Source organism: Falco peregrinus, chromosome 12, assembly GCF_023634155.1.
Source record: "Falco peregrinus isolate bFalPer1 chromosome 12, bFalPer1.pri, whole genome shotgun sequence".
Classification (NCBI taxonomy): Eukaryota; Metazoa; Chordata; class Aves; order Falconiformes; family Falconidae; genus Falco; species Falco peregrinus.
The window spans coordinates 18,583,703-18,610,969 of NC_073732.1; the positions used below are offsets into that span (position 1 = coordinate 18,583,703).

The window sequence follows — 27,267 nt, forward strand, 5'->3', positions numbered from 1 at the left end:
CCAGCTATACTCACCTCTTCACATTGCCTTTGCTCTGTGTTGAGATGATTGTCTCTCTGCTGTACGCATCCATTATTATGCCTTTCCTTCACTTCTCTGAGGGTCTGCCTCCTGCCTGTGCACCTTCAAAAGTCTCCTTGTGGACCATCTGATCTCCTGGCCCTCATCTTCACTGTGCCATTGGGCATGCAGGTGTGTGAGTTCAGGTGTTTAGACATGAACAGCTGTGGCAGGGTGAGTCTGATTAAATGAAAATTCAAAATAAACATCTCTAAGGAAGTTAATCTTGTTCATTAGATGCACAGGTCTGTGACGAGACACTCAGGAGTGCTGCTCCTGAGACAGCTTTGGAGCAGCTTTGCTTCTTACCTGCAGAGCCCTCTTGCATTGCACACAGGAGCTGTTAGGCTGATGTTGAACAGGCTGCATGTATTTAATTCCAAAGCTGTTGGCTTAACAGTCTCATCACAGTGAAGTGCCTGTCTTCCCTCCATCACAGGGGGAGAGCTCTGTGTGTGGAGATACAAATACTCACAAAGTACTGCTTCTTGCGTGATATTTTCTTAAGTGAACCTTCTTATAAAGCCTGTTTAAAATAAATTCCAGTTTTGAATAGTACCTGGTACCTGGCAAAAGGGCACTTTGTGTAGGGAGGAGGGGCTCTTTGGTCTGCAAGATGAGACTTCAGAGAGGGTTCACTTGGACCTCTGTACTGTGGACTCCATGGGGGAGAAATCTGCGAAGATGAGGAGAAGCTCAGAGTTCCTACCTCTTTAGGTACCAACATAACTTTGTAGGAACTGAAATCATCCAGGGAGGAACAAGTGTTTCTAAGAAACCAGATCCCTTTGCTTTGATCCTCAAAACCTTATGTTTTGGTTTATTTAGTGAAGGAAGGACTGAGTGTGATGCGAACCGCTGGTTCATACCATTAAGTTTTGTGTTCCGGAGGAAAAACCTGTTATGTGCCAATAAACATCAGCAGCAGAATGTGAAGAGCCCTTGTACAGTCTTCTAAACAGCAACATGTTTCCTTCTCATTGTTCCTAAAGATGAAGATTGTAGCAGAACAGTGTAACCCAGGGCAAATCTGTGCATGCATTTGAACGTATCTCTTTTTGGTTGAAGGGAGTTTTCATTTCCATGTCCCTTGCATTGATATAGACAGAACTTCCAAAACCACATCCTTTTTGAATGTGACACACAATCCTTGATATATTTGTAATGAATTGGTTTGTTTTATGCTTCCCTTATATATTTGGTACTAAAACATAATATGCTGAAAACTGCTTACTGAAGCAGACATCAGAGAACCTAAGTGTTGTTAGTAAGTGTCAGTAAGCTGAAGAGCAGTATTTTCTTTTTTTAAAGCTTCCTATCAATACTGCCTTCTGATGGGATTCTTAGATATGCCCATGTAGAGTAAGCCAACTAACTTCTCAAGCATATTTTTGGGTTTTTTTGTCTAGCTAAAGTAGCAAACATTAAACTTTTTTTTTTTTAAAAAAAACTTGTTTCTTTCCATCCAGGGAGGGAGATTTTTTTTTCCCAGTGAGTTGTTTTTGAGATCTGAAACTGCGATATATTTTCATTTGCAACTGGATATTGCATCTTTAATTGTATTCTTTTTGGACAGAATTGCAAATTTCCAGTGACCAATGCAAACCCAGTGAAAATAATTTTGGATCTGTCACAAGTGATCAGAATTCTAGTCTGATGACTTTTGGTCTGCTTTGGCCACCTTTTAATCTCACAGTAATTTAATTGTAAAAGAAAATCTGGGGGGCTTTGAAAAAAAAAAAAGTTTGACCTAGGAATGCCTGTCAGGCAAATCTAAGTGTGTATTGAAGTTGCCTAAACTGATCGCTTACAGAGAGAGGCAAATTCCATGTGTCCTGGATCTGTTTTGTTGGTAATAACATAACTAATTTGAGTTGCTTTTTGTATCTAGTGCCTAATTTTTTTTAAGTAAGACTATTACAGTTTTGGTTTGTCGGATAATCGCTGAAAGGAAAACACTGAGATTATAATGCAGTTTCACTGGATCCTAGTTGCTGAAGTGTGTTTTCACTGTAAGATAAGCTTATGAAGTATTGCCCAAGCTAACATAGTAAATCTTTCTCAGAAAACATGTCTTTGCCCAGGGTGGAAATATTGAATGGTCATTGGATAACCACTGCAGTAAAGGGGTCAGAATAATTCATTTTAAGTTTGGCATAATGCAAGGACTTTCTTCCTACCTCCCCTGCTCAAAATCCTGCTCCTCTCAGAAGTTAGCTCTCCTTTGGGATTGCCTCCGTGGCTCTGCCCTGTTGTGGGAGATGTTTGTGTCTCCCAGCTCAGATTTTCTAGACCACCAGTCTCCAGTGGGGCCCTGATACCTCCCCTCTGCCCACCCACCGAATTCCGTTTTCACTGGAGGGAAGGGGGCTGTGCGGTGAAGGAGAGGGACTGTCAGAAGCGTATTTAGGGGACTTGGGTATCAGACTCTTGTGGCTGATTATTGCTGTTGAGACTGAGATTTCTGTGCAGTAATTTGAGAATTGAGTCAGGTGGGCACTGGATCTGGGTAGCTGTCCTTTCTGAGCAGCGGGTTTGTCACAGGGAGCTCTCATTGCTGGTGCTTTGCTGTGGTAGGCTCCCGAGTGTTAGATGTAGCCCTGGTACTGACAGAATTTTGACTTCAAAAGCAGCAACTGCAAGCTATAGAGAAGTCCACTTCTCTTGGCCCCAGGAGTAGAGTTCCTTGTGTGTCGTCTTCCCTGGGCCTTGTTTCAGGAGCATTCCCCATTAGCAAATGTATGCGATGACCTTTTAGATACTGAAGTTGATTAGGAAAGATGGGTAGGAATTAAGTAGATGGCTGGGATTTGCTGCTTTCTTTCTTTCTATTGCTGGTATAGTTGTAGATCCCAGGCTCTGTCTGCTTGGGTCTCTAATAATCCCAGGCTCTGTCTGCTTGGGTCTCTAATAATCCCAGGATTTTTTGGTAGGGATGCTGGAACTGGAGACACCCCTGAAGAAGATGATGATTCTCCAGCCAGCCAAAGGCCACCTGCTTAATGTTGGCTGTGAAGGGAAAAGGGAAGTTCTACCACGTGCCACAGTGAGAATTTAGAAGCTTTCTGGTATCTGTACTGGGTTCACGTGGGGCTCAGCTTCAGCAGGACAGGGGGCAGTGCCCTAGCCCTGCATGTTCTTCATCCCAGGCAAAGGGAGCTCTGGTCACCAATTTGCCATGCTCCCTTTGACAGCTTCGTCCTGGTACTTCTGTGCTTTTGCATGTGTGTGTGATATCTCTCAAGATGTCACTGCTGGCTCCTTTTTTTTTCAGGGAAAGCTGTTTCAGTGAAAAAATCCAAGCAACTTCTTGGAGAACCGGGAGTTGGAAGGATAAGTGGAAAGAAGGCAGCACTAACAAGGGCATGTTCCTCACATGGCTCCTGGTGCTGTTCTCATTCTTGCCTGCTGGACCTCGAGTTGCTGCTGCTGTTCTGCTATGCTGGGAAAGCAGCAAATGCAGCTCGCTCTTTTTTCCCCAAACATGTTTAGATCTAGTTTCTCTTCCAACTAGTATGTGCTGTTCTGTGGGGAGAAGTTTACTCCAGTAAAGCCCTGGGCTAGTGGCAGGTGTGCCTGAAGGCATGGCCTTTGGAAGGCCACCAACCTCCCTTGCCCTCTGGCTTTGCTAGGGTTTCTTTGTTCCAGATCATCCTGTTCTTTGTCCTAGCTGTCTTTATGGTTGGCACATGGTAAACTTATGACTATTAACTGATGGCTTGAAAATTTATGAGAAAACAAAATGGCCTCTTGCTTTTATTCTTTACTAACCGGTTGCCTGGTATGACCTTCAGGTAGCAAAGATCTTGGAGGAGGTAAGCAAATGAGGTAAATTGGATATCCCCACTTTTTAAACTGTTTATAATTATCTGAGCAGTTTTTTCCCCCAACTTGTTTGTCACCATGAAACTCTGGGTGGTTTTATCCCTTAGTAACCTTGGCTGTGGCAAATCTGACTCCATTTCAGTAGGAGAAGTAAAAGAGAAATGGGTTTGCTGCTGCTACTACTGCTGCTTTTTTTAGGAAAGTAGAGTTTTATTTAAACCCCTGAATATCTGTCCATCCTCCTCTTGGCCTCGCTAGCAAGTCGGTAAAGATAAAATAAAAGTCACTTAGATTCTTCTGAAAAAGATGGTCTCTGGGGAGAGGCGAAGTCTGAAGAGCTTTGTATCAGAAGGCAAAGCTGGGGATAATTAGTGGCATATGAGAACCAGCGTTTGTCATTAGAGCGGTAGCTGTCATTGTCAAACGACTGCTGGGATGACGTTGCCCGAAGGCAACCCAGGCCGTCTGCAGCAGCAGGACCATCTGTGAACGTGCCCTTGTGATGGTGGTGCACAGCCGTTCCCCTCGGGGCAAGCTGCTGCCCCCCCGGCTCCCCCCGAGTGTCAGTCCCCAGTGCCCTGGCACTGCTTGGCACTGCCGGCAGCTGCAGCCGCCCCTCCCGCAGCCCAGCCCCCTTCATCTGTCATGTCACCAGCAGCCTCCATCAAGGGTCCCTGCGGGGCAGATGGGTGTCATCTGGGGGCCAGGGTCTGTGCATCACCGCTGCCCTCCTTGCGTCTTTCTTGCATTCGCGAGCGCTGCGGCCCTGCTCTAGCATGGTCTTCAGCGAAATGCTGCTTTATCTCATGTCTTCTAAGGGAAACAGTGACAGCCACATCCCTTGAAACTTGGTTGGTGTCACGGTCTCTCTTTAAGAAAGCAAAACTTCTTTTGAACACTCAAGGCCTGATTTTAGCACCTGTGCTTGAGATGGATGCGATTGCCATACAAGTAGAAAAAGGCAGCCATCTTCCACGAGCCCTCCAGACGAGTATGTGGATGTTCCCATCCAAAAAATGCTGTCAGACCAGTAACCACTGGCCCGCAGCAGGGAAGCGGCTCAAGAAGAGACTGGTCCCAGCCTTCTCCATGGCAAAAATTGCTTTGGAAGTTTGTAAATGCTGAATGCATTCGGTGTGCCAGCCACCTGTAGCAGATACTTCCAAACTCAGACATTTGAATATTTGAAAACTGCAAACTAGAAATTAGTTGATTTAAAGATTATTGGCATCTGGTCAAGAGATTCCAGGGGGAGGGAGCTATTTGTCATATATACCGATTACTTTCATGAAACCTTTTCATAATCCTGATCCACAGTGGAAGAGTGTCAGCTTAGTAGATACGGTTTCAGTTTCAAAGATAAACATGCATTTTATAACCCTGCATAGTATTTTTAAAGGAAATTAAATATTAAATGTATGTACTTGAAGGACTACTTCAGTTAATGAAGTTAATGACTTCAACTAACAAATACCAGGAAATTCATGTAGTTCTTAGTATTTAATAAACAGAATGTGTTTTCCACCATTTAGTTTATTATGGCTGGTATGGTTCTACTTGTAAAGTTGGGATTTATTTTGATTTTTGTTGGTTTTCAGCAGATCTATATGGTAAGTGGACATATATCTTTTCTCTGTGGTAGTCTGGAGAAGTAATTGCCTCATGCTTGGCTATTCTAACACTTGAGAGATCTTTTTCCTTTTAAATAAGTCTACTACATGCACCTTGTATTGTAGTGCACAGCAAAGGCCCCACACGAATTTGTCATGGGAATTGCTACAGTAACTGTTGTGTTTTTTTGATGCAGCAAAGGCTGTTGGGATCCCTGGTGTGCACAAAACAAAGCAAGATGATGGACCTAAGGTGAATGATCTCAGACTCCTCCCAGATAAGTTTCTTCAAAGGACAGCCAAGGTAACTCCATGGAGGGACAAGTGAGCATGCGTGCACTCCCGCAGGCTGAAGGAGACCAGCCCTGGCCGCCCTGTAGTCTTTGTCTGTTGATCTTTGAATCTCATTCCCCGTTTCAAAAAGAGTAATTGTCCAATCTGATAAAAATCAAGTGTCTTGTTATTTTTACCAATTATCCTAGTTTAAATTCCCTTTGTTTGTTGTGCAGAATTACTTAGAAAGATCCAGGAAAAGGATTGGATACTAATATGAGTGTCAGGATATCCAAAGTTGTCAGAATTAATTTTTAGAGACTTTGGAAAGGCTGCTAGTGCTGTTGGTTCAAGATTTGAGTCAGGCTCTGAATGCTAAGAGACAAGAAGAGGACTGCTGGATCAGGTCACTTTCATGCCTTGTGCTTTCCCTTGCAGCCTCTGATTCTGGTCCCCGTGGTGGGCTGGGCTGCCCTCTGGTCTCATCCAGCATGACAGTTCTAGTGCTCAGAATTGCACAGAGGTGCAGCTCCTGAAACCTTCTGGAAGGACTCTTCTGTATAAGCTTAGGAAGTCAGCTATAATATTTCTGTTACCCGGTGATTTATTATGGGCTACAAAAATATAGCCTGGATGAACACCCCTCTGGAACAATTATTTAGTGATACTGTAATTTATTACTCTTTTCAAAGCTGTCTTGTATAAAGGTAAAATACCCCCTAACTTCAGAAGGCACAGAGAGGAGGAGACAACTGCCAAATTCCCCACAGCACATCCTTTCCTGTGGTTAGCATTGGATCTGCCAGCGGCACTGTTTTTGGACTGGCTTGTTCTGTGCTAAATGCCGAAATCACAGGCCGAGGATACAAATGAAAGATATTACAGGAGTTGCTTGTATGTTGTGGCTAATTCCCTGCATTTGGAAGCATCTGCTTCTTGTCTGGTTTTGTTCTGTAATCAAGAAAATTGCTGTAGAGAGCTAGCACTTGGAAGGCACTTTCCTCTTCTATAGCCATGAGCAAGATGGCAAGGAAAATACATTGTAAATAGGTACTCAGTTAAAAAATGCACACACACACACACAGGGAAAACATGATACAGGCCTTGTGATTTTTCCAGATAATTCTGCTAAGCCTCTGTGTATCCCTGTTAAAGAATATAGGTTTCTCTGAAGGCATTAACTGTGCAAACCTTTGCCTCTTCCAGGTGGTCTATATTTTGGAAAAGAAGCATTCCCGAGCAGCTACAGGCTTCATCAAGCTTCTGGCAGACAAGAACAGTGAACTCTACAAGAGGTGTGCCATGTTCTCACCTGTGGACCACAGAGTGCCCAGGGTTTATGTGTCCTTGGCTGATTGCCCTCCAGACTTTGTGACGAGGCCTGAGGACTATTCAAACATGCTCTTCATCTGTCGCATAGTGGACTGGAAAGAAGACAGCAACTTTGCAACAGGGTATGTGGCTACCATTGGAAGTGGAGATGGCTGAGATTTCTAGTTGGAATTCTTCATTTCACTTAATTTGATACATGCAGTAGAGACAGGAATCTGTTAACAAGATGCTTGTCTTGTATCCCTCTGGTATTTGGTGGATAAACTGTGATGAGGTTAAGGACAGCTTGTCACCAGTTAATCTCATGGCTACATAATGTTAGTTTCTTCTGGTGCTTGCTTCAGTGTGCTGGCACATCACAGTATTAATGAGCGTATGGTCTTTGCTCAGAAGAGCTTGCAGTCTGGAGGGAACACACACAGGTACTTAGCCTGACCAGCACAAGCACTGTGGGTGCTGGCAGCCTTTCAATCTTTCCTTCCTTTGTGTAGGAGTAGTACCCAATGTGTAGGCATTTCACCTCTGCCAGAGGAAGATCAGTAGCTGTGAGGCTCATCTTTGGTTTTTAAGCATTTACAGATAAGAAGTAGAAAGAAGTCACAGATTTTTGTGGGTTTAATTTGCATTGCTTCGAGGAAGGCTACTAGAATCAAGAGAAGATTCATTGATTTCTGAAGTAGATGAGAAGGGTGTTGCACTCTGTGTTTCTGGAGTTCGAATTGCAGGCGCTGCCGTGAAGGAGGAGATTTTAAGCCAGGGCTACACAAATGACCTGTACTGGGCTGGATCCAGACTACAAGTTCCTTCACAAGGAAGACCCTGTAGTTTTCAGCATTTTCAGTCTTTTCTTGGGAACAGCTGCAGTGTGCCAAGCTCCCACCTGGAGTGACCATGCTGTTTCCTGTTGAATGGGTCTCAGTAAGAAATGGTGGACATTGATAAATCCTTTCAGTTATCTTGGGAAAAACTGAGTAGTCCTGGTTTAGTTGGTGACCCAGAGTAGGTAACTCTGACCTGTGGTAATGTTGTGGTCAAATTTTACAGGTGATGGGGATCTGGATGTAATCTGGAGCATGTTTGGTAATAGGAGTTGGGCATAAAGCCCAATTTTTCTTTTCCCCTTGCAAAGCTGTTCTGATGGGGTAGCAGAGCTCACATACTGTGTCAGCATGCACCGTGGTTTTTGGAGTCCTCAGCTCAAACTCCTGGTAAAGCCTAAAACTTACATAAAACTTTTTTTAAATGTTGTTGAGAGTAGGTATGTTGGCACAGATCTATCAGCCCTAGAGCTAAAAGAAACTAAACTGAGGTCCCCGTTTCCCTGAGTTTAGCTTTGTTATCAGTTGTAGCTGCTTTGTGTGCCCAGTAGTAGCAAGTTTCACATGTACTCCTCGAGAGCCACATGAGCTGTTAAGTCACTCTATCTCCTAGCTAAACTGCAGGGCATGAACTGAAGTGGCCTCCCTCTGAGCCCCACTTAACTAGGGGCTGGCTGTGCTGTGAACTTCACTGTGACTAACTTTCTTATTGGCAGAGATTTTCTTTGTAGTCTTTGATTCCAACAGAGAAAAGACTGGAGGGTGATTGTACTGCTTGGCTTGTTGTCATGAACAACCCCATTTTCAGCAGAAATGGAGAAATTAGGAAGATGGGCTAATGTCTTTTTTTTTTTTTTTTTTCATTGGCTAATATCTGTGTCTTTAATCTGTGCTTCTGACAGCATTGTATATTCTCTCATCTGGCTGTTTTGGTAGTTTCCAAGATGTAAAGGGTGTTGTCAGGAAAGAAAACATCCATGATTGTCTCCATACATAGCCATTTCCTCTGGGACTCTGTTGTGCTTCAGTTAGTGCCTTGTGGAGATGGGACCATAAAACCCCAGTGACCCATTTTGTTTTTTACTATAAATACATGCTTGTTTAAACACTGAAAGACAAGGAAACCTCTTAAAGGCCCCCAAAACTCCCGTTTGCTTTTAGGCTGGTTTATAAGCTGTATTGCCAGTCATGGCCCACCACCTGAAGGAGAGAAGGGCAGGTGGTCTGCAGCTCATTCATTGCATGCTTGGTTTTTTGAACTGTCTTGTGCACCCATTACTTCTGCCCACAGACTTCATGATACCCCTTTGGCAGCACCACCATGATTTTGAAGGTGTCTGGACTAAAGAGCCTGTAGGTCATCACTCTGCACCATCTAAGTCTGCTGGAAGAACGACAAGGGAAACTTGCTCCATAGTGGGCAGTCATTTCCCCTGGATGCCTTGGGTGTTTCCAGGTACACAGCATCCTGCACCTGAACTCCCCCAAGCTGGCCATGCACCTTCCTTAGCTTTCCTTTTCCCTTGGGAAGTTCAGTGCCGGGTTTCCAAGCACAGTTAATGGTATAGTCTGGTCTTCACAGCGACCACGTGTGCCTGGAGCAGTGGGATGCCCTGGCCATGAGTTTGCCGCTTGCACTGGCCACCCAGGGTGGTCACCTGCACAGGAGCTACCTGACAGTTCCTGGAGGTCCCCTTGGGGAGGGGGGGTGCGTTTCTGTGTCGTGATTGCCACCTGGTGGTGACCAGTGAGACACTGTCCCCTCTGAAGGCCACCCTGTCACCCAGCTTATGCTGGGAAGGAGCAGGAACTAATGGCTCCATGTCCTGCTGGTGATGCCCTGAGTGTGTGTTGCTGTGCTCCCTCCTGCATGTGAGGTGATGTTACCCTGGCAGTGAAATGCCATTTAACTGCACCTACTTCAGGTAGCAGGCACAACAAAATAGCTCTAAAATAGTCTCCTTTTCCAGATAAATATTACAAGTACTGCCATGTACAGTTATTTTCTGGGGACCTTTGCTCAGTGTTGGAGTCCAGGGCTGTTCAGAGTATTAGTCCAGACATCTCTGCGCTTTTGGAGATGTTTAAGGTGGAATCTTTTTGCCCCCACATATGATGATGGATGAGACTATTAAAAAGAAAAAAAGTAATAGTAAAATGTTAAATCACTGATCCGTCTGTGTCACATGGGGCTTGTGGCTATTCTAGCTCAGGGCCTTAGATATTGGTCTGTCAGGGTGAAAAGATTTGTCATGGCATTTGCAATAAAATGAAATGTTGCAGGATGTTCTTTCGCTTGATGCTCTTTCCAAAGCCATCCAAATGGCTTAAATTCCTTTCTTTTCTGGCATTTTATTCTAAGTTTCGAATTCATCTTGCCATCTCCACTGGGACCTTTGGGCTTTATCAAACCTGTGCAGCTCTGCCTGTGAGCTCCAGCCCCAGTGCAGTGGGAGCAGCCTGACAGCCTTTCCTGCTGTGCCCTCTCCTGCTCTTGTACAAGTTTCCTCTAGGAATGGTGGCTTATTGATGTGTAGGATGTTCTGTTGCTGAAAGAAACCCTCCATGTAGGATGGCTGTGGACAAGTCTGCTCCAGGAGAGACTGAGTAAGGTTGTTAAGTCCCCATGGAATTTATTCACTCCCATTTGGGAGCCTGCCTGGCTTTCCAAAGGAAGCAAGCCTTATGTAATTATGCTTTGTCTTTTTGGAGAGCTCTTATCGTGTAACCTTTGAACATGCTGGCCTGTTTAAGCTGAGTCTGGGGAGTGGAGAGAGCTTAGATGTTTATAGAACTGGGTGGCCGAATAGATGCAATCAGGGTCACCATGAAGGAGAAGATGGCAGCAGGAGTGTGGCTCTTCCCTGGGTGCACACTCATGGGAGCAAAAGCTCTGGTGAGTGGGTACTCGGAGCAGTTTGGTGTGCTTGCAGCTATGGCTGATTTGGAGGAATACCCTGAGCGGTGTCCTGCCCGGTGCCCCTACCACGGCATGTTCCTCTCAGTGCACGCTGCCACCGTGCCTGACAACAGGCTAAGGGTATTCAAAGAATTCAAGGTAATTCTCCCCCATCAGCGTCACAGAAAAGAAGTGTTTACGTCTGTAAGCGTTATAATTCTTTTTTCTTTTTTACTTTTAACATTTTAAAAAAAACCCTGAGATACATGCAAGCCTGGGATGTCGCGGATACTGTGACTCCCTGGGAGTGAACGTATGACTGCCGCTGGGCCCTGTGCCTGTTGTTGTTTATAAGCCTCTTGAACTATTCTTGCTACCCTCAGTGGCTGCAGAGCCCTGTGAGTGCTTTTACAGCCTGGCTGTTACTCTGGGGCCATTGGTGATCCTATATGCGTTACCTTTGATCACATGCTGTCCTGTCAGATTTTGCTCTGATGCAAGTCATCGCGTCTGCGTGACTGTAACATGGCCCCAATTAAAGTCAGTTGTACACTTTTTATTTCAAGGTACTTGGGAAATGTTCCCTGGAACACTGTAAATCAAATGTTAATTACTATTAAAAAAATATTAGTCCTATATCAAACCTCTGGGTAAACCCCTTATGGCTCATAATCTAATTTCAGTAAACGGATCAAGAGAACATGGGTTTCAAGACTGAGCTGGAAAGCACTCTGGCATTCAGAGGTGCTTTCCATGACTTGTCGTGCAGATGTCCAGCCGCCCTCCTGGTGCACTTCCCAACCCTGCCCTTCCAAGAGAAGGGGCACCTAAGACTCAAGCCCTTGCCATTTCTGTTTGGTAGGGTGACATGTCCTCTCTTTTCCTCTTTTTTTTTTTTTTTCCTTGTCTTCTCTCCAATCCATCCTTGGTGGTGCTGGTGGGCCTGCGGACCTGTGGGCTCATTCTTGCTTAATCTCCCAGCTCCGCACTAGACGTTGGAAATGAAGTGGTGATTTCTCTGCTTTACTGTTACTGCTGAGAGAGAGGGAGATAAAACCGATGCCTCATTTATTTACATTAAAATAAGGATCAGATTGGGACCCAGCTGCAGGAACAGAGAGCTCAGCCTCGATGCCAAACGCACACGTATTTCTGCCATACAGTTTGTACATAAAATTGAAACAATGGAGGGAAATATCTTTTATCCTTGTTTTCATTTTTATTTTAAAGCTAGGCAATGTGAACTCTACAATTTACCACGCCACGAAGCGCACAATCCTTTCCAGCATATTACACAATGTGACAGGTTTATTACACAGCCCTTCCCGTTGTGAAGAGAGATAGCTTTGCTTCCATAAAGAAGATGGGCTTGCTTGTGCTGCATGGTTGGGGTTTGTTTTGTGGGTTTATGACACATTTGAAGCTCTGAGAGCATCTTGCTGGTCCAAATGACAACTGCACTGTTTTGGCCCCAATTTAGGAAAGTAATTAGTGCCCGTTCTCACTCACTGGAATTAAAGCAGAAGGATCAATATAATGATTGTGTATTTTATGCAGTGGAAAAACACTTATTAGAGTGCCTGTTTTTGCACTGTGTTATTACCCCTCTCTTTTGTGTCATATTTTGATGGATTTGCCTTAATTTCAGTTGTAATTTTCTTGGGCCAGGAGCATTATCTCTATTGGCTGTAATGTGCCATTCGCCCTAATGGCAGTATATTAAAAAATAAAAAATAATTTACCTCTGTGTACTGTAGAGCAATCTGGGGGTGAGAAGGGGGACAAGGGGAGCCACCATGGGACATAGGTTCTCATGCGGTATTTGTAACCAGCTGGGGAGGGAATAAATATCCCACTTCTTTGGAGTCCCGATTTGCACACCATGTCCAGAGCTGAATGCTTTTCAGACACCAGAGCTCAGACAAACGTGTACTGGGGTTTGCACTGGAGCAGATGGAAACTTTCTCTAAGCATAATAGAGCAGCAGCCTTATCCGCACATGTGCAGAATACTTCATCGAAGACTGTTAGCATGCGGGGACAGTTCTGCCTGTCTGTGGCTTGCCTCTAGATCGTTGGCTCCTCTCCAGTTAGCTCCTGGTTCAGAGGCTTCTGCTTAGCTAGGAGAGGAGGAACAAACTACTGGGAATGTTTGTGTCCTAGAAAGAACCTGGAAATTGGTTGGAAAGATGATCTGTGGGCCTGTCTGTGTCTGTGACTCCTGCAAGGAAGGCAGAAAGGGTTCTTCACACCTCTGTTCTTACAAGTTTGCCCAGGCAGAGATGCATATCCTTGGGGATGGAGAGCAGTGTGCTGAGCTCCCTGGGAGCTGTCTGGAATCTGGTGGGAATCTGCCCTCCATTTCAGATAGTAGGGGTGAGTCACTTTTTTCAGTGGTGCGGAGAGGAAGGAGGATCTCAAGGGAACCAGCTATATGTAAAGCTAGAGCTGCCTGTGTGGAGGGCACTGCTTTTCTTATCCCTGTTGAATATATTTTTTTCTAAAATTTGACACTTTCTTACCTCTGCAAAAACCTAATAATATAAAATGTCTCCTTAAACTGAGATGCATGAAACAGCCTAGGGTACTGTCTGGTAGTGTTTCGCATCTCCAGTAGACATAAGCCACAGTGTGGTCTGAAGTCCTCTGCCAAAACTCAGGGAGAAGTCAATGGGTGAAAGAATCCTCTCTGTGGGGACAGTAACAATATGATAGTACTAGTTACACACTTTAAAAAAGCACGCTGTTCTTTCTTTCTACAGGCAATTGGCCAAAAGTCTTGGGCAGGCCGGGGAGATTGAGCCAGAAACAGAAGGGATCCTGACGGAGTATGGTGTGGATTTCTCTGACTTTCCCCCTGAAGCCCTGGAATGCCTTCCCCAGAACCTGCCTTGGGCTATTTCACCGGGAGAGCTGGCCAAAAGAAGAGATTTGAGGTAATGACAAAGAGCGTGGTCTGACACTCCTTAAGTTGATGCAGGCTTGTGCTATTTTGTTTTGCTTTCATCACACTTTAAAAAGGCACTGACTTCATTACATGTACTGTATTACCTGTGCTAGCGTGGAAAGAAACTGCTTTTGAAAGTACCTGCAAACCCAGAAGATCAGTTATTTTGAGAGTGAGTGAGGCAAAGAGGCTTTTTCTCAAAAGAACTATTGAAAACTGAAAACTTGGTGTTTGGCACCTAATCTGAAAGCTTTATGTTTTCGTCTGGAATGTATTACGTATTTTAGTGGTCGTTTTATAGCAGAGATTTTCTGAATGCCTGGCAGATCAAACGGTCTTGGACATTGTTACTTTGAAACTTAAATGCAGGTAGAGACTGTCCTGTGTTTTCCTGTCTAGTCTCAACATTTTTCTGTTTTGAAGTGCTGGTGTCAAGTGGAGTTTGACTTCTCTTGATCAGGTTAGCAGCTGGCAAATGCAGTCCCTCCCTGCAGCCTGGCAACTCTGTGATGTCCACCTATCTCACATTAGCCATCCCTGCAACTTAGTGATGCTTCTGCCAGCTTTCAGGAACTCCACAGTCTGTTGGGTGGTGCTCTGACATTGCTGGGCTACCCAAAACTAGTGGATTTACTAAGCTTCAAAGTATCAGATTTCAGAGATGTCTTTACTAGGAAAGATTGAAAGGCAAGAGAAGAGTAATTTGTTTAGGACCTCACTTTACAATAAAGAAAGCTGCAAGAAAGCAAAACAATAAATGCATTATTAAAATCATACGGTGTGTTCTACTCCCAGCCTTGCTTAATGCTAAAGCATCCTGTCTCAGTTGGCAGATTTGTTGCTTTCTTGCATATTGCTGAGGTGAAACAGCCCCATGAGCCTGATCCCTCAAGACACTGCACTGGTACAAGCACCTGCATATATGTAGCAAGCTCCTCTCTGTCTTAGTTTATCTGTGTTATTGGCATGGACATTAGTAATTTTAGTGGTTAAGCTGATAAACTGCAGCCATTTGTATCTGTACCCAGGCTCCAGAAGTTACTTTGGACCTAATCCTGCACTGTAGCCTGCAGCCCCCTTACTGCTTCAGCTTTACTGGATTTCCTTTGCCATACAGTGGAATAATTTAGGGGAGAATCACACTCTTGATTGACTAGTGGTAACACTCCAATACCAGATCCAGACTGGGCTTCAAGTAGCTTCAAAGAAACATACTGAATGCTGCAGTTCAAGTCACTGGAAAGTGCTTATTTTTATATTCTTAACTACATTTCAGTAGCATTCTCTGTTTCTTCTGACCAAGTTCTTTCAAGCAAATAAAGAGCTTGATTTGTCTCCAGTCAGACAATCAGTTTTGGAAACAAATTCCAAGTGCATTTCTTGCTTTTATTGTTGAATTATTACACTGGGGCTTATCAAGGTGATAACAGTTTTGCAGTTAAGCTATTTAAATCCCTCTCTGCCCCTTCCTGACCATAGTGCACACTACAAAGTAGATTTCCTTTTGATCCTCTCAAATATAAACATTTAACAGTCAAAGTTTTTAAGACAATTATTTGAGCTTAATTTACTAATCCTTTTAATGTCAACTGCCACACTGCTGACTAGCTAGTCTATGGTCAAACACATATGGAGATAACCTGGGACTTCCAGTTATGGAAAGTAAAATACAGATGAGTTTTCTCTTTTGTTTCCTCACAGTGAGAGGTTTGTCTACCCAGAGAAAGATGAGTCTTTATTAGTAAATGTATTGTGAATCATAGCTGAGTAGAGTCCTGTAGTTGGAGACCTGGCCACCATCTCTTCTGGTCTCACCCATGAGACCTTGAGAGACTGTTCTTGGCAAGTCCCAGGTTAGCTCAGCTTTAACTTGATATTAAATATTAGCTTTCATATTGTCAGCAGGAAGTGTGTTGTGGTCAGCAGCAGTTGTACAGATAGCCGTAGCCCCTGGCCCAGGGCGGCATCCCGAGGAAGACGCCTGAACCTGGATATCTGGTCTGGGTGCACACAGGAGTTGTGCCTTGTTTTCCAGGGGAGCTCACGGTGTTCAACAGCACCTGCCTCTGTGAGTGCCCATCTTTGCTGCATGTGGATCTGTCAGGCTCCCCAGATTACTGTACAGTAGTCTTAAGAGTACAATATAAGATAAATTACAGGGAAATAGACTCATCTTTTCTCCTGAAACAGCCATGTTAACACTTCTAAATACCTCACTTTAATTCAGTTTATACATTGCTCACCTGAGTGAACACATATCAGAGGCTGGCTTAAAATACTTTCATCTCTAGTAAATCTTCTCCAGTTCTAACACAGTGCTGTATATTTTCTAGTATCATGCATTAAGCTTTTGGGATTTGGATCCAAGACCTGAGCAAAGTCTAGAGTTTTTAGGTGTTTCCTCTTCCTGAGATACCTTTTCCTTGTTTCCTTTCATCATGGAAAATGACCCTTTCCTCCTCAAAAGGTAACTTCTGTGTTCTGCCAACCAGTGTCCTGAGTGTGGTCGGGTCTGTTCGTGAGTCAGCGTATAGAGCACGGAGGTAGAGGTTCTGCACCGGAGGCATTTGTGAGTGTGGTTTTAGATGAAAGTGAGACAATGTGTTTCACCAAGCTGCTGAGGCTGGGCAAGAGGAGGGAAGGATATTTTGTCCATGCCATCTTGTAAATATGCTCCTTGATCTTCCTGCAAGTCTTTCAGTTTTACAGGAAGCCTGTTCTTGCCATGCATAGTCTGTTTGGATAGCAACTGTGATCTCACCTACATAGCCTGTGCAGAATTGCTTCCAAGAGATCTTTTTTTTCTCTCATTTCTCCAGTAATGGCTCACAAAGAAAGGTTTACATAATATGTTAATATTACTTAAGGCAGAATTGATCCAAACCTTGTGGACAGCTTTAAAACCTTTTAGCTGATGTAACTCTTTGCTCTGCCACTAGTGTACAGTTTTGCCATGGACATCTGCTTTTTACCTGCATGGGCTTATCTGTAAAATTAGGCAAGTATTTCACAGGCATTCCCTGCTTACTGGTTTGCAAGGAGCACCAAAAACTTCTAATGAAAAGCACTAGGCAAGTGTTAGGTGTTGGCATTGTGTACTGCAGTTGTATTTTATAGAGAGCATGAAGTATCAGAATAGCATGGTTGAGGAAACTTCCCTTCCAGAGACTTTAAATGTGATAATACAGATAGGACCTGAGTTCACATTTTATTGTTCAGGTTGACTGGAATTGGTATTTTTTCATTGGAAGTTTGAGAAGTGTTTGGTTTCTGCTTTTAGAGAAACATCGGAGGCTTAGTGTCATAGAGACAAATTTTGATGGGTGCAAAGTTTCAATCGTTTTCCGGTCTTTTGCAGTGTTTCAACATGTAATTTTCATTTCCCTGTTTGCTTTGCTTTTCACTTAATGTTTCAATGGTGTGGGGCAAAATATAGCCCCTGAACAGAAGAGGGGTCAGGGCAGAGGAGGAAATGCAAATTTCAGAGGTGGGTGCAGGAGACGGGGGCTGGAGGAGGCAGCCATTTGAGGAGGTATAGCCAGGAATCTTAAGAAACCAAAACCTATTTCTAAGACTCATTCCAAATGTTTCTAATTTCATTCATATCTTTTTGTTTCCTTTACTGCTTAACTGGGACAGAAACTAAAGCCAGGAAAGTCCGATCATAGTGGGAAACAAAAACCTAAATATTGGAGAGAGAAAAAAGGCTGTTCTTTGCAAAGCAGTTCTGCCTTTTGCTTGTCTCCCATTGTTGGTGTTACTGTGGAAAATTATAACATCACTCTTTTGGAAAGCACTAGAACCTGTTCAAGTAGAGATGGTTTATATAGTCTAACATGGAAGAACTTGAGGATATCTATTTCTTTACCATTTGTCTAATAATAAGTGAGCCTGTTGACCTCCGCTGGACTATTACAAATGTGAAACTTGGCACTCAAAATTGCTTGCTCTAAATTTTCCAGTTGCTTTCTCTTTTTCCATTTGATGTCATCCTGCCAACTAGTGATTTTATTATTATAAACAGGACATTGTATTCACTTTTAAGAAGAAATATGAAGCTGAAGGTAAAATTACAAACTGCAGTTTCTCAGCTGGCAAAATACAAAACAATGAGCTAAAAATACTGAGCAGAGAAAGGGTGCTGTGGCAATAAACTCTGAAATATCTACAAGATGGATGTGGTCTGAGGAGCAGAAACTGACTGACTTCAACTGAGCAGCTCTGAACTCCTGAGAATCACCAAATGGTTGAGGTTGGAAGGCACGTCTGGGGATACCTGCTGCAGCCAGCCCCCCTGCTCAAAGCAGGGTCAGCTGCAGCAGGCTGCTCAGGGCTGTGTTCATTTGGGGTTTGGGTATCTCCAGAGGCAGAGATTCCACAATCCCTCTGAGGAACGTGTTTTGGGGTTCAAACGCCCTTACAGTAAAAATGTGGGCTTTTTTTGTCTTTAAATGGCATCTCATCTGTTTTGTGCCCATGGCCTGTTGTCCTGTTGCTCAATACCACTGAGAAGAGTCTGTCTCTGTCGTCTTTACTCCCTACCATCAGGTATATTTTCACATTGCTAAGATCTCTCTGTCTGAGCCTTCTCTTCTCAAAGCTGAAAAGTCCCAGCTCTCTCAGCCTCTCCTCGTAGGCTGGATACACCAATTCCCTAATCCTCATTGAGGCCCTTCGGCAAGCTTGCATCAGTATGTTGTGTTCCCTGGTACTGGGGAGCCCAGAACTGGATGCAGCACTCCAGCCATGGTCTCACCAGTGTCAAGTGGAGGGGAAGGATCGAAGGACTGCATCTCTTGACCTGCTGACAGTGCTCTTCCCAGTGCAGCCCAGGAGGCTGTTGGCTGCCTTTGCTGCAATGGCATGTTACTGGTTCACGTTCAACTTGTCTATCAGGACCCCAGGTCCTTTTCTACCAAGCTGCTTTCCAGCCTGTACCGGCGCATGGGGTTATTCCTCCCCATGTGCAGGACTTGGCTTTTCCCTTTGAGCTTCGTGAGATTTCCATCAGCCCATTTCTCTGCTGAGATCCCTCTGAACGGCAGTGTAACTGTCCATTCCACAAGGCTAAAAGGCTTGGAGGGCACCAGACCAGGGGACAGCAAGGATCCACTGCATTGGCACTAGCAGTTAACACTCACTTGTTTCCCTTGCAGGGCAGAGTCAGTGAACTTTGGTTTTGCAGGCAAAAAGCTCTAATGCAATGAAGCTTTCAGTTAAAATTTGCATCTTGGTGTTTCAACATGTGACCTCAATTGCAACTGACCTAAACCTATCCAAGTTATTGATGGCTAAACTGTGATTTTGGCTGCCTATTCAGAAGTGTAGCGTCTTTCCTCTGGTTCATAAGGAAGAAAGAGTGGAGGGGCTCTGCTGTGCCTGTGTCCACCACTGTGGAATAAGGCTCTGTTGCACTGTTTGTAGCTGGAAAGCCCTGGCAGCAGGACAGCACCCGCACTGAGGTTCTGCCCACTATTTCTTTCTTGAGGAGTGTTACAGCTGGTAACAGGGATTAGCAGTGCTTATAGTAAAGGTTTGACAGCATGCTCTTTGCTGTTGTTGCCTGAGGAGATTATTGGCTGGTAAAATTAGAGGTGATGGTAAAAATGGCAGCCCTGAGCGCTGTGCAAGGGGTGTTGGAGGAAAGCAGTCAGCCTCTGAAACAGATGTCTTTTCAAGGCAGGTGGACAACTTTACTTAGAAATGAGTGCAAGTCAGATAAAACATTATTAAACAGCTTGTTTCTTGGAGATTTTCCACTACAAAAAAGCTAGTGTTAAGTAGAGCAAGACTTACTCAGCTATAATAGGATATGTAAAAATGCTCTGGTTTCTGATGGAAACTGAGAAATGACTTGTTTAGCAAATGTATAAGCAACATTGCTACAGACCTGACTGTTATCTTGGCATGGAGTGGAGACACAAACAGGGCCAGATTATGATCTCTGCCCTCTCACTGAGCTGTTCTGTGACTAATCTAATGTTCTCCATAGGGATATACAAGGCATACAAAGGATTACTCAGTGCTGTCTAAGGATATCAGATCTAGTCCCTCTCTAACAGGACTGATTCCAGAAGTTGGTGATGATGGCTGTACCTGCTCTGGGTATTTCTTCTGTCCAGGCAGTCTGGGGAATGGTATCCTTCTTGGATCGGTGAGGAGAGTTCACGTTAGCTCTATCCTCACCCATTGGTTGAGTAAATAAAACTTACTTAAAAAAAGTGCTTCTGTCAGAGTGATGCGATTCAGCTCCTTGCTGCTGGTTGGCTTCTTCTGTTCCTCCTCTCTATTTTCATAACATTTTCTACTACACTATAGCTACAGCAGTTGTGGTAACACTGTTCTGTACAAAATCGCATGGTCTTTGCTCTCAGGTGCTGTTGTCGCCAGCAGCTGGTGTACATAGACACACTGGCAACTTCACTGGTGTTTTTCCTTACAGGAAGGTGCATGTGGTCATTGGAAGGGCAGCTTCAAGCAGAATTGGTGGTGTGTAGTTGGACAAGATTATTGCATTCTTGTAGGCCATCAAAACTAAACTTGCTTAGTTAAGAATCCATTTAGTTGTGGAAAACCTTAATAACTTTTGTGACTAGTTTGTTATACATACAGTCTTGTTCCTGTCTGGCTGCCTATTTTATGAAGAGAAGTGGAGAGAGTAGCAGAGGGAGAGGAGGATTAAATCTTAAATCAATTTGGGAGTGATCACAAGGTGGGGTTTTGATGAGCAGAAGAAAGTGCCCTATCCTCTCATGTTTATGTATGTGAAGTGGCCCAGTTCAGGTGTGCCAAATACTGCCACTTCCCTTGACATCATGGTGCTTTGCAGCTGTCCTTCTCTCATGACAGGTCAGATAGAAGATGAAGGGTCCAAGTCATGGTGTCAACCCAGGTAATCTCTCTGATGCTGTAGATGAAGAAACCCAGAACTTATTCAGCAGGTGAGGCAGTATATCCCTGCTGTGGTATTTCAAGGCTGATCACCGATCACTAGGACAGGCTGGTCGTTACAAGGAACGACATTTATCTCTTGGTTCTGTTCCGATGAAGTGTTGTCTGAAGCATGCTTTGATCTGTCCATCTGCCCTGGATCCTGGTTCCCAGGTTATTCTCAGATCCTCCCCCTCTAAAAAGGAAAAAAACCCATAAATATAGATGGCACACAGGCAAGGTGTGTGAGGCAGAGTTGTACTGGAGGTATCACAGCATGGATTAGAAGTGGGGCACTCCAGAGAAGACTACCAAAAATATTCTGGGAGATGAGGGATTGATTTACAAGGAAGGATTAACTGTTCAATGTGTATTTGCCAACACTGAAACTAGAAGTTTGTGAAAGATAACAGTAGTTGATAGTTAAGATATGTGGACCAAAATGAAAAAATGAGAATCACTTAAGGTGGTGGGAGGATAGAAAGGGATGTTATGAGGACATGTAAGGTAAAATAAAGAGGAAAACTTTCCTGTCCAACCTAAAATAGACTGTAGCTTAGACTGCTAAAGAAAGTATTGGAAACTCCATCACTAAAGGTGGTAATACTATATTGGAGAAAGTCCTTGCAAAAATGTATTGTCATGAGCAGTCCGGCTCTGACCTATGGGGGCTGGATGACCTAATGTCTCTTCCAATTCTAGCTCTGTGCATCTATGATTGAAGTAGTTTATATAATGCAAGTACACTTTCAATTACACTCCACCTTCTTGCGTGGGTTAGTGGTGGTGCAGAGACCTCATTATATTTGTGGTACAATTACAGCATAACCTGTAGGAAATACTGCTCGTACTTGCTCTCTTAGAGACTCTGATCTCGTTTATGTATGCGTTGGCTTTTCAAGCCATTTAGGTCTGTTACAGGACTGCAGTGCTCTTTTTTTCCACCTTCCCCCATACTTGGAGGCTATGAATATGTGGAAGGAATAATTGATTCTGGTTCGGCAATCCAGTGAGCAGTCCTTGGTGAAAATGTAAATGTTTATTATTGCAAGTGTGTAATACATCAGGAGTCATTGTCAGCCGCTCTCTTGGACCAAGGTCTGTTTTCTGAACCAGAACAGTACGTTAGCTAGAATATAAACACAGAAAAATTAAAAAGGTCAGTACTTGCTTGATATAGGAAGTTGGGCTTTCAACGCATTTTATGCTGTGCTGGATTTTTGTAGAGCTTATAACAATTCGTGTTTGGAGGGGGCAGGTTTTGCTTCCAGTTATTTTACAATTTTGGTTCGTTTTGAAATTTATGCACCATGCAAAAAGAGTTTTGTGATGTGTCAGGTATCTCTGTCATTGTGTTACAGGGCATTCAGAATTCCATCAGGAATTTGTCAGGGTACTTCTGTTGCAGGTATATTTTTAAAATATATTCCTTTTAAGAATCTGTCTTGGAAGCAGCCACTCTGGGGTTTTAAATAAAATCTGCCAATGTCAAGTGTGACAAATGTGGTAGACGCTACATGTAATAGATGTCTTTAGGAGTGGGATGTTGAAGTTTCTGAAATGTTCGGGAACTGATTGTTCTCTGAAATTTCTCTCGGAGAACGAGCACTTCATCCCCATTTGAGTGATGCACATCAGTGGGAGTGGTCCCATGCTTATTGGCACTTCATAACAAACCTGCGCAGACACCATGGTTGTTCTGGGTTTACTTGTGATTGAAGAAGAAGATTGATTTTTGTGGTTGCCATAACAATTGGACTGTTGTGTGAAAAAATGTTAGTAGTGTTCACTGGAGTGAGTTGACAGCTCTAGGATGCCTGCTCCCAAATTAAACTGACTGTTTCCAGCTCTGAGAAATGATGTCTGTTTAATTTTTGCAAGGTGGAGCTCAGCAGGGTCTTAGAAATGACCTGAAGAGCTGAAATGTGCTTAGTTTTAAAGTGCCAGATTTGAGCTGGAGTTAATAAGGGTAAACCAGGAGGCTGAGCTTTTACTCCTACCAGGCTGTTGTATGTACTCACAAAGTGGAGAGAACAGGACAATTGAAGGAGTCCCTAGAAGAATGTAAATGCATTGCAAGTGTCTAGACATGCAGTCACTTGTACTGTAAATGTCTTAGCACTGACATACTCAAGTTTAAAGAAGGCTTGCACTGCCTAAACTTTAATAAACAAACTGTTGGTCGTTACTGTCTCACCTCCAGCTGCAGTAGTCTAGTCTTTGGGAATAGGCTAATGCTTCTGCAGAAGATTTAGCTGGGTGCTTCAGGAGGGACCGTGAGCACTGAGCCTGGGGCAGGGCAAGATGGTCAGCATGTGGGTAGCCACTCAGCTGCTTGAGTCATCAGCTGTGCAGTGTTTGTGTGCTGGGAATTCACAGGCAGCACGTTTTGGCTACCTTTACCAGGCTAGTGGGTGCTGTGGTTTCTGGTGTGTTCATTGTTCTCTTTTGTAGTTGTTTTGGATGTGCTGGTTTTTGTGAATGACCAGTAAACATTGCAGGAGACTGCCTCAGTCTGAAAGTTGCCCTTGGGAGAGAGTCAGGATGGGGAGGTGAATGAGGTAGTCAAGTTCAGGCACCATAATTCTGTCAGCTTCCTGAGAAGGGAAAGTGGAGAGGGAGGTGCTGATCCCTTCTCCCTGGTATCCACTGATAGGATGCATGGGAATGGTTCAAAACTGCACCAGGGGAAGTTTGGACTGGACATTAGGAAGCATTTCTTTGCCGAGAGGGTGGTCAAACACTGGAACAGGCTTTCTAGAGAGGTGGTCGATGTCCCAAGCCTGTAAGTGTTTAAGAGGTATTTGGACAATGCCCTTAACAGCGTGCTTTAACTTGGTCAGCCCTGAGTTGGTCTGGCAGTGGGACTAGATCGTTGTTGGTCCCTTCCAACTGAAAATGGTCAATGCTCGGTTCTATGTTTGGTTCTATTCTTACTTGATTTAAGCCCCTGTGTCTGGGTTTCCTGTTGTGAGACCTTTGGTGGTTCCCTCCTCAGCCCTTTCCTTAGGTGCTCTGGTTTGCTTGCAGAGGTGCCCAGCTCTCTCTCTGTCTCTCATGAGATCTGGCAGTCTAAATTCTGCCCATGACCTCAGCCCTGAGCAGTCCAAGTTCAGGCAAATAGCAAAGCTGGGGTTTCAGTGAGTAACTTGAGTTGGTGGTGGCTGCAGCCAGGGCCAGGGGGATGGTGATCTGTGGCATGTGGGAGCATGGACACAGGCTGCCTAGCTGACTTGTGCTTGTGTACCTAGGATGTCCTTCCTTCATCCTCTGCCTTCCCTGGTTCCTGAATAGCTGGTTCATGCTTCTTTAGGACTCTGCCTCCCATGAACGGTCACTTCAGCGGATAAGGACATCTTGCTTTGTCGACGGTTTTCTGATGCTCTAGTGGGTACATACAGTTCTCTCAACTGTTCTTTCACGGTTGTTGGCATTTGTTAGAGTGATGAAAATCTGAGCTCCATGTCTCCACTGGCAAATTGACTCATCTGCATGCTGCTGGCTGAGAAGGTCATCCAGCTGTGTTAGCAGGATCTGCATGGCTGCAGAGTGCTGCTCTGTCTCCTGTGTACAAAGTGGTGCTTTTCTCCATTAGCAGCAGCAAGCTGCTTTTACAGAAAATCACACTGGTAACACCCAAACTTTGCCCAACAACTGGCCATGCCAGAAACCCTGCCTCTAATACAGCCTGAGCCTGTGGCTTACAAACACAATGCTTCATCTTGATCCAAGTAGCCTTCCACTTGAGTGAAGATGGAGCCCTGACCACTGGGACTTGTAATCTCCTTGTGTCGTATGTGTTTACGTTTTATGGCTAAGCTAACTGATATGTTGAATTCTGAACAGTTTAGCTAGCAAAAATGGGTATATTGTACCCAACCTCGCAGCACCAACTGTGCAGTATGTTCTCTGCTGAGTCTTGCAAATACCTTTACGTAGATGTACGTATTTGCACAAAGAAAAACAAACTGCTCTTGCTGTCTTGTGATCTGTGAATGTTTTAATTACCGTGACGGTAATTCCAGCTCACCAACAGACTTATCTTACCTCTAGCACTGCACTAGCCATTTATTTTAGGTCCTGTTAAGGTAAAAAGACTAACTGCTCTGCAGATACGCTTGTCCTCTTTAATTAGTCTTTTTTTAAGCTGTGCAAAGAGAAACTACACTTAATTAGCTTTCCTTAAATTAGGATTAATATACCATCCTGTATATGTTGATGCTGTAGTTACTGTCTAATAAACAAAGTGCTCTGTTCTGCAATTTTTTTTTCCCCAGGTGGTTGATTTATAAGATGGCAGAGGGAGCCAGGGTGCAAGCTGCGCTCTTGTCACAGCCTCGAAGCTAGAAGTGGCTGGGTCAGTGCTTTCAGGCACTGCCTGGGACTGCCAGGGTCTGGGCAGTCTGTGGCACGTGCTTTCCTGATGCTTGCAAGTCCACCATGCTCAGTGCGAGCTGTTCCCCTGATCCTCCAAAACACTTGCAAAGCATTGCCTTGCAGTGGTGCACGAAACCTCTGGCCATGAGGAAAAGGGAGAAGATATTTTATTCTTCCATTGACAGAAACCCCATGCCAGAGCAAGTCCACCTCTGCAAACCTGCATTAAACATGTTTTGGAGAAAGAGGCTCCTGTAAAAAGTGGAAGTTTCCACACTGAAATGTTGGTTTTTGATCATTGCTGGGGGGTTCTTAAAGGCACATGATTATCTGTAGTCCTTTCTAGCATGAAGACGAGAAAATCTCTTAACTCTGTGTGTCTATCTCCTAAACTGTTTTCTTTTAACCAACCAAGTTGTGTGTATGTTGGAATGAGTGGACTTGGAACATCTTGTTACTTTTACAAAGTATGTTTTGACAGTTTGATATGAGTAAACCAGGTTTTTATTAGGTGTAATGACAATGAGAGATGGCTTCTTTTGGACTTTTAAAGAAGGGGGAGAGGGGGATGATCAAGCTCCTTAACCCACAGAGTCACCTTGGCGGCCCTCCAGAAGCTGCAGACAGCTGCCAATTTTTATTTACCTGTGGTCAATGCAGATGTGCATGCATGTGGCTGGGCTATTTGCTTATGCTTAACCAACGTCTTTGTTAGCAGGTGCATAAAAAAGTACTGTCGCCTTGAGATTTAGTCATACAACCCGCTGCAGGTTGATTTTGTTATTGGTTATGGTCAGAAATGTGGTCTGATCTCTCTGGGATCCTTTGTGCCACAGCCTTTGGGGTATTGTACAGTCGGGCAGTATGGTCAGGGGAGGAATTTGAACAGCTCCTTCCTCATCGCAGGCTGGACTTGCTACATAGCTGGGAGCAATGTTATTTCTTCACTCGTATGGTTTTTGGGAGCAATGTTATTTCTTCACTTGTATGGTTTTGGTTAGCTGCCTTTGGGGTCCTCTCTGGGGTTTGTACAGTAGTGGCTGGTGTAGGTGCCAAGGGAGGGGACGGCCTGCAGAGCAGCGGGCGGGCTGTGCTGGAGATAAAAGGTACCGGTAGGGCTGGAGGAAAACCAGGAGATAGCTGAGAACATGCCTTCCTCAGAGACCTTGCCCTGGAGGGCACGTGTGTGGGGTGCTGCCCTCGGGCTCGGCGCTTCAGTCCCATCGCACGGTGGATTGTTTTCTTTCCCACATGCCAGCCTCGGCTCCTATAGCAGTCTGAAACTTCTCCAGTAATAGAAACTGAAAACCAGAAATATAATTCATCACACCTAATAACGTAGTTACTGGTGAGCGGAATTCGCTTAGAAAACTTCAGTGAGGTGTACTCCTATGTGCCAGGATTATCTCACTGCTATGAACGTTGAGCTCTCCCTGCAAATCAGCTTCTCTTGTCCCGTTGACTACCTGGCTGTTGGCTCTGCAACACTTCTGCAGAGTCCTTATGCCAGGGAATGTCATTCCTTGTGTTACTTGCTCAGTGACTGTCTTACCTCACCTTGCGTTCTGTGCCCAGAATAAACTGCCTGTGACAAGCTACAAGTCCAAGTCACTGAAGTAGTTTTAGAGGAGAAGCGGATCTGAGCCTGGTGGTAAAACACATCCCAGCTGTGCTACACATAGGAATGCTGGTGAGAAATGTTAAATTAGTATTTGTCTGGACCTCTCTTCAGCTTTGCATCTGTGAGTTTAAGTATCTCAGACGGTGAGCTGTGTCTGTGCCTGCAGTTTGCATGCTAAGAGGCTGCTCAGAGGCCAGCCACACGTCGCAAAGGGCAGCAGCGGTGCACAAAGCGCTGCCCAGGGAGGCTGGGGCTGCCCCACTGGCCCCACAGGTTTGGGCTTTCTGAACTGGGGCCACCGCTGACCTCTGTAGTAGATCTGACTGACCAAATACATCTCAGCAAAGCAGCACGTTAGTTGCTACCTTTGTATAAATGTGTTCAGAATTTGGCGCCTATGGTTTTATGCTCACTTCTTTCCAGGGCAGGCTGCAAATACGCATTTCATTGAAACCAATCTGCTAATTTTTAAACTGCCTGGAGCAACAATTCACGATGGGTGGCAGATGCTTGTGGTTGCAGGCCCTGGACATCTGGGATAAGCTATCTATTCCCCTGACACAGAAACCCACATTC

The 27,267-nt window shown here is 44.4% G+C and overlaps 1 protein-coding gene across 1 annotated transcript in view; it reads left to right on the top strand.

Moving 5' to 3' along the window:
• The window catches only part of DIS3L2 (DIS3 like 3'-5' exoribonuclease 2), a 196,121-nt gene that overhangs the window by 67,967 nt on the left and 100,887 nt on the right, over positions 1 to 27,267 (top strand). Inside the window, 3 exon segments of the mRNA XM_055817148.1 lie at positions 5,693 to 5,799; positions 6,975 to 7,222; positions 13,579 to 13,752. Of these exon segments, the coding sequence (XP_055673123.1) occupies positions 5,693 to 5,799; positions 6,975 to 7,222; positions 13,579 to 13,752 (529 nt within the window).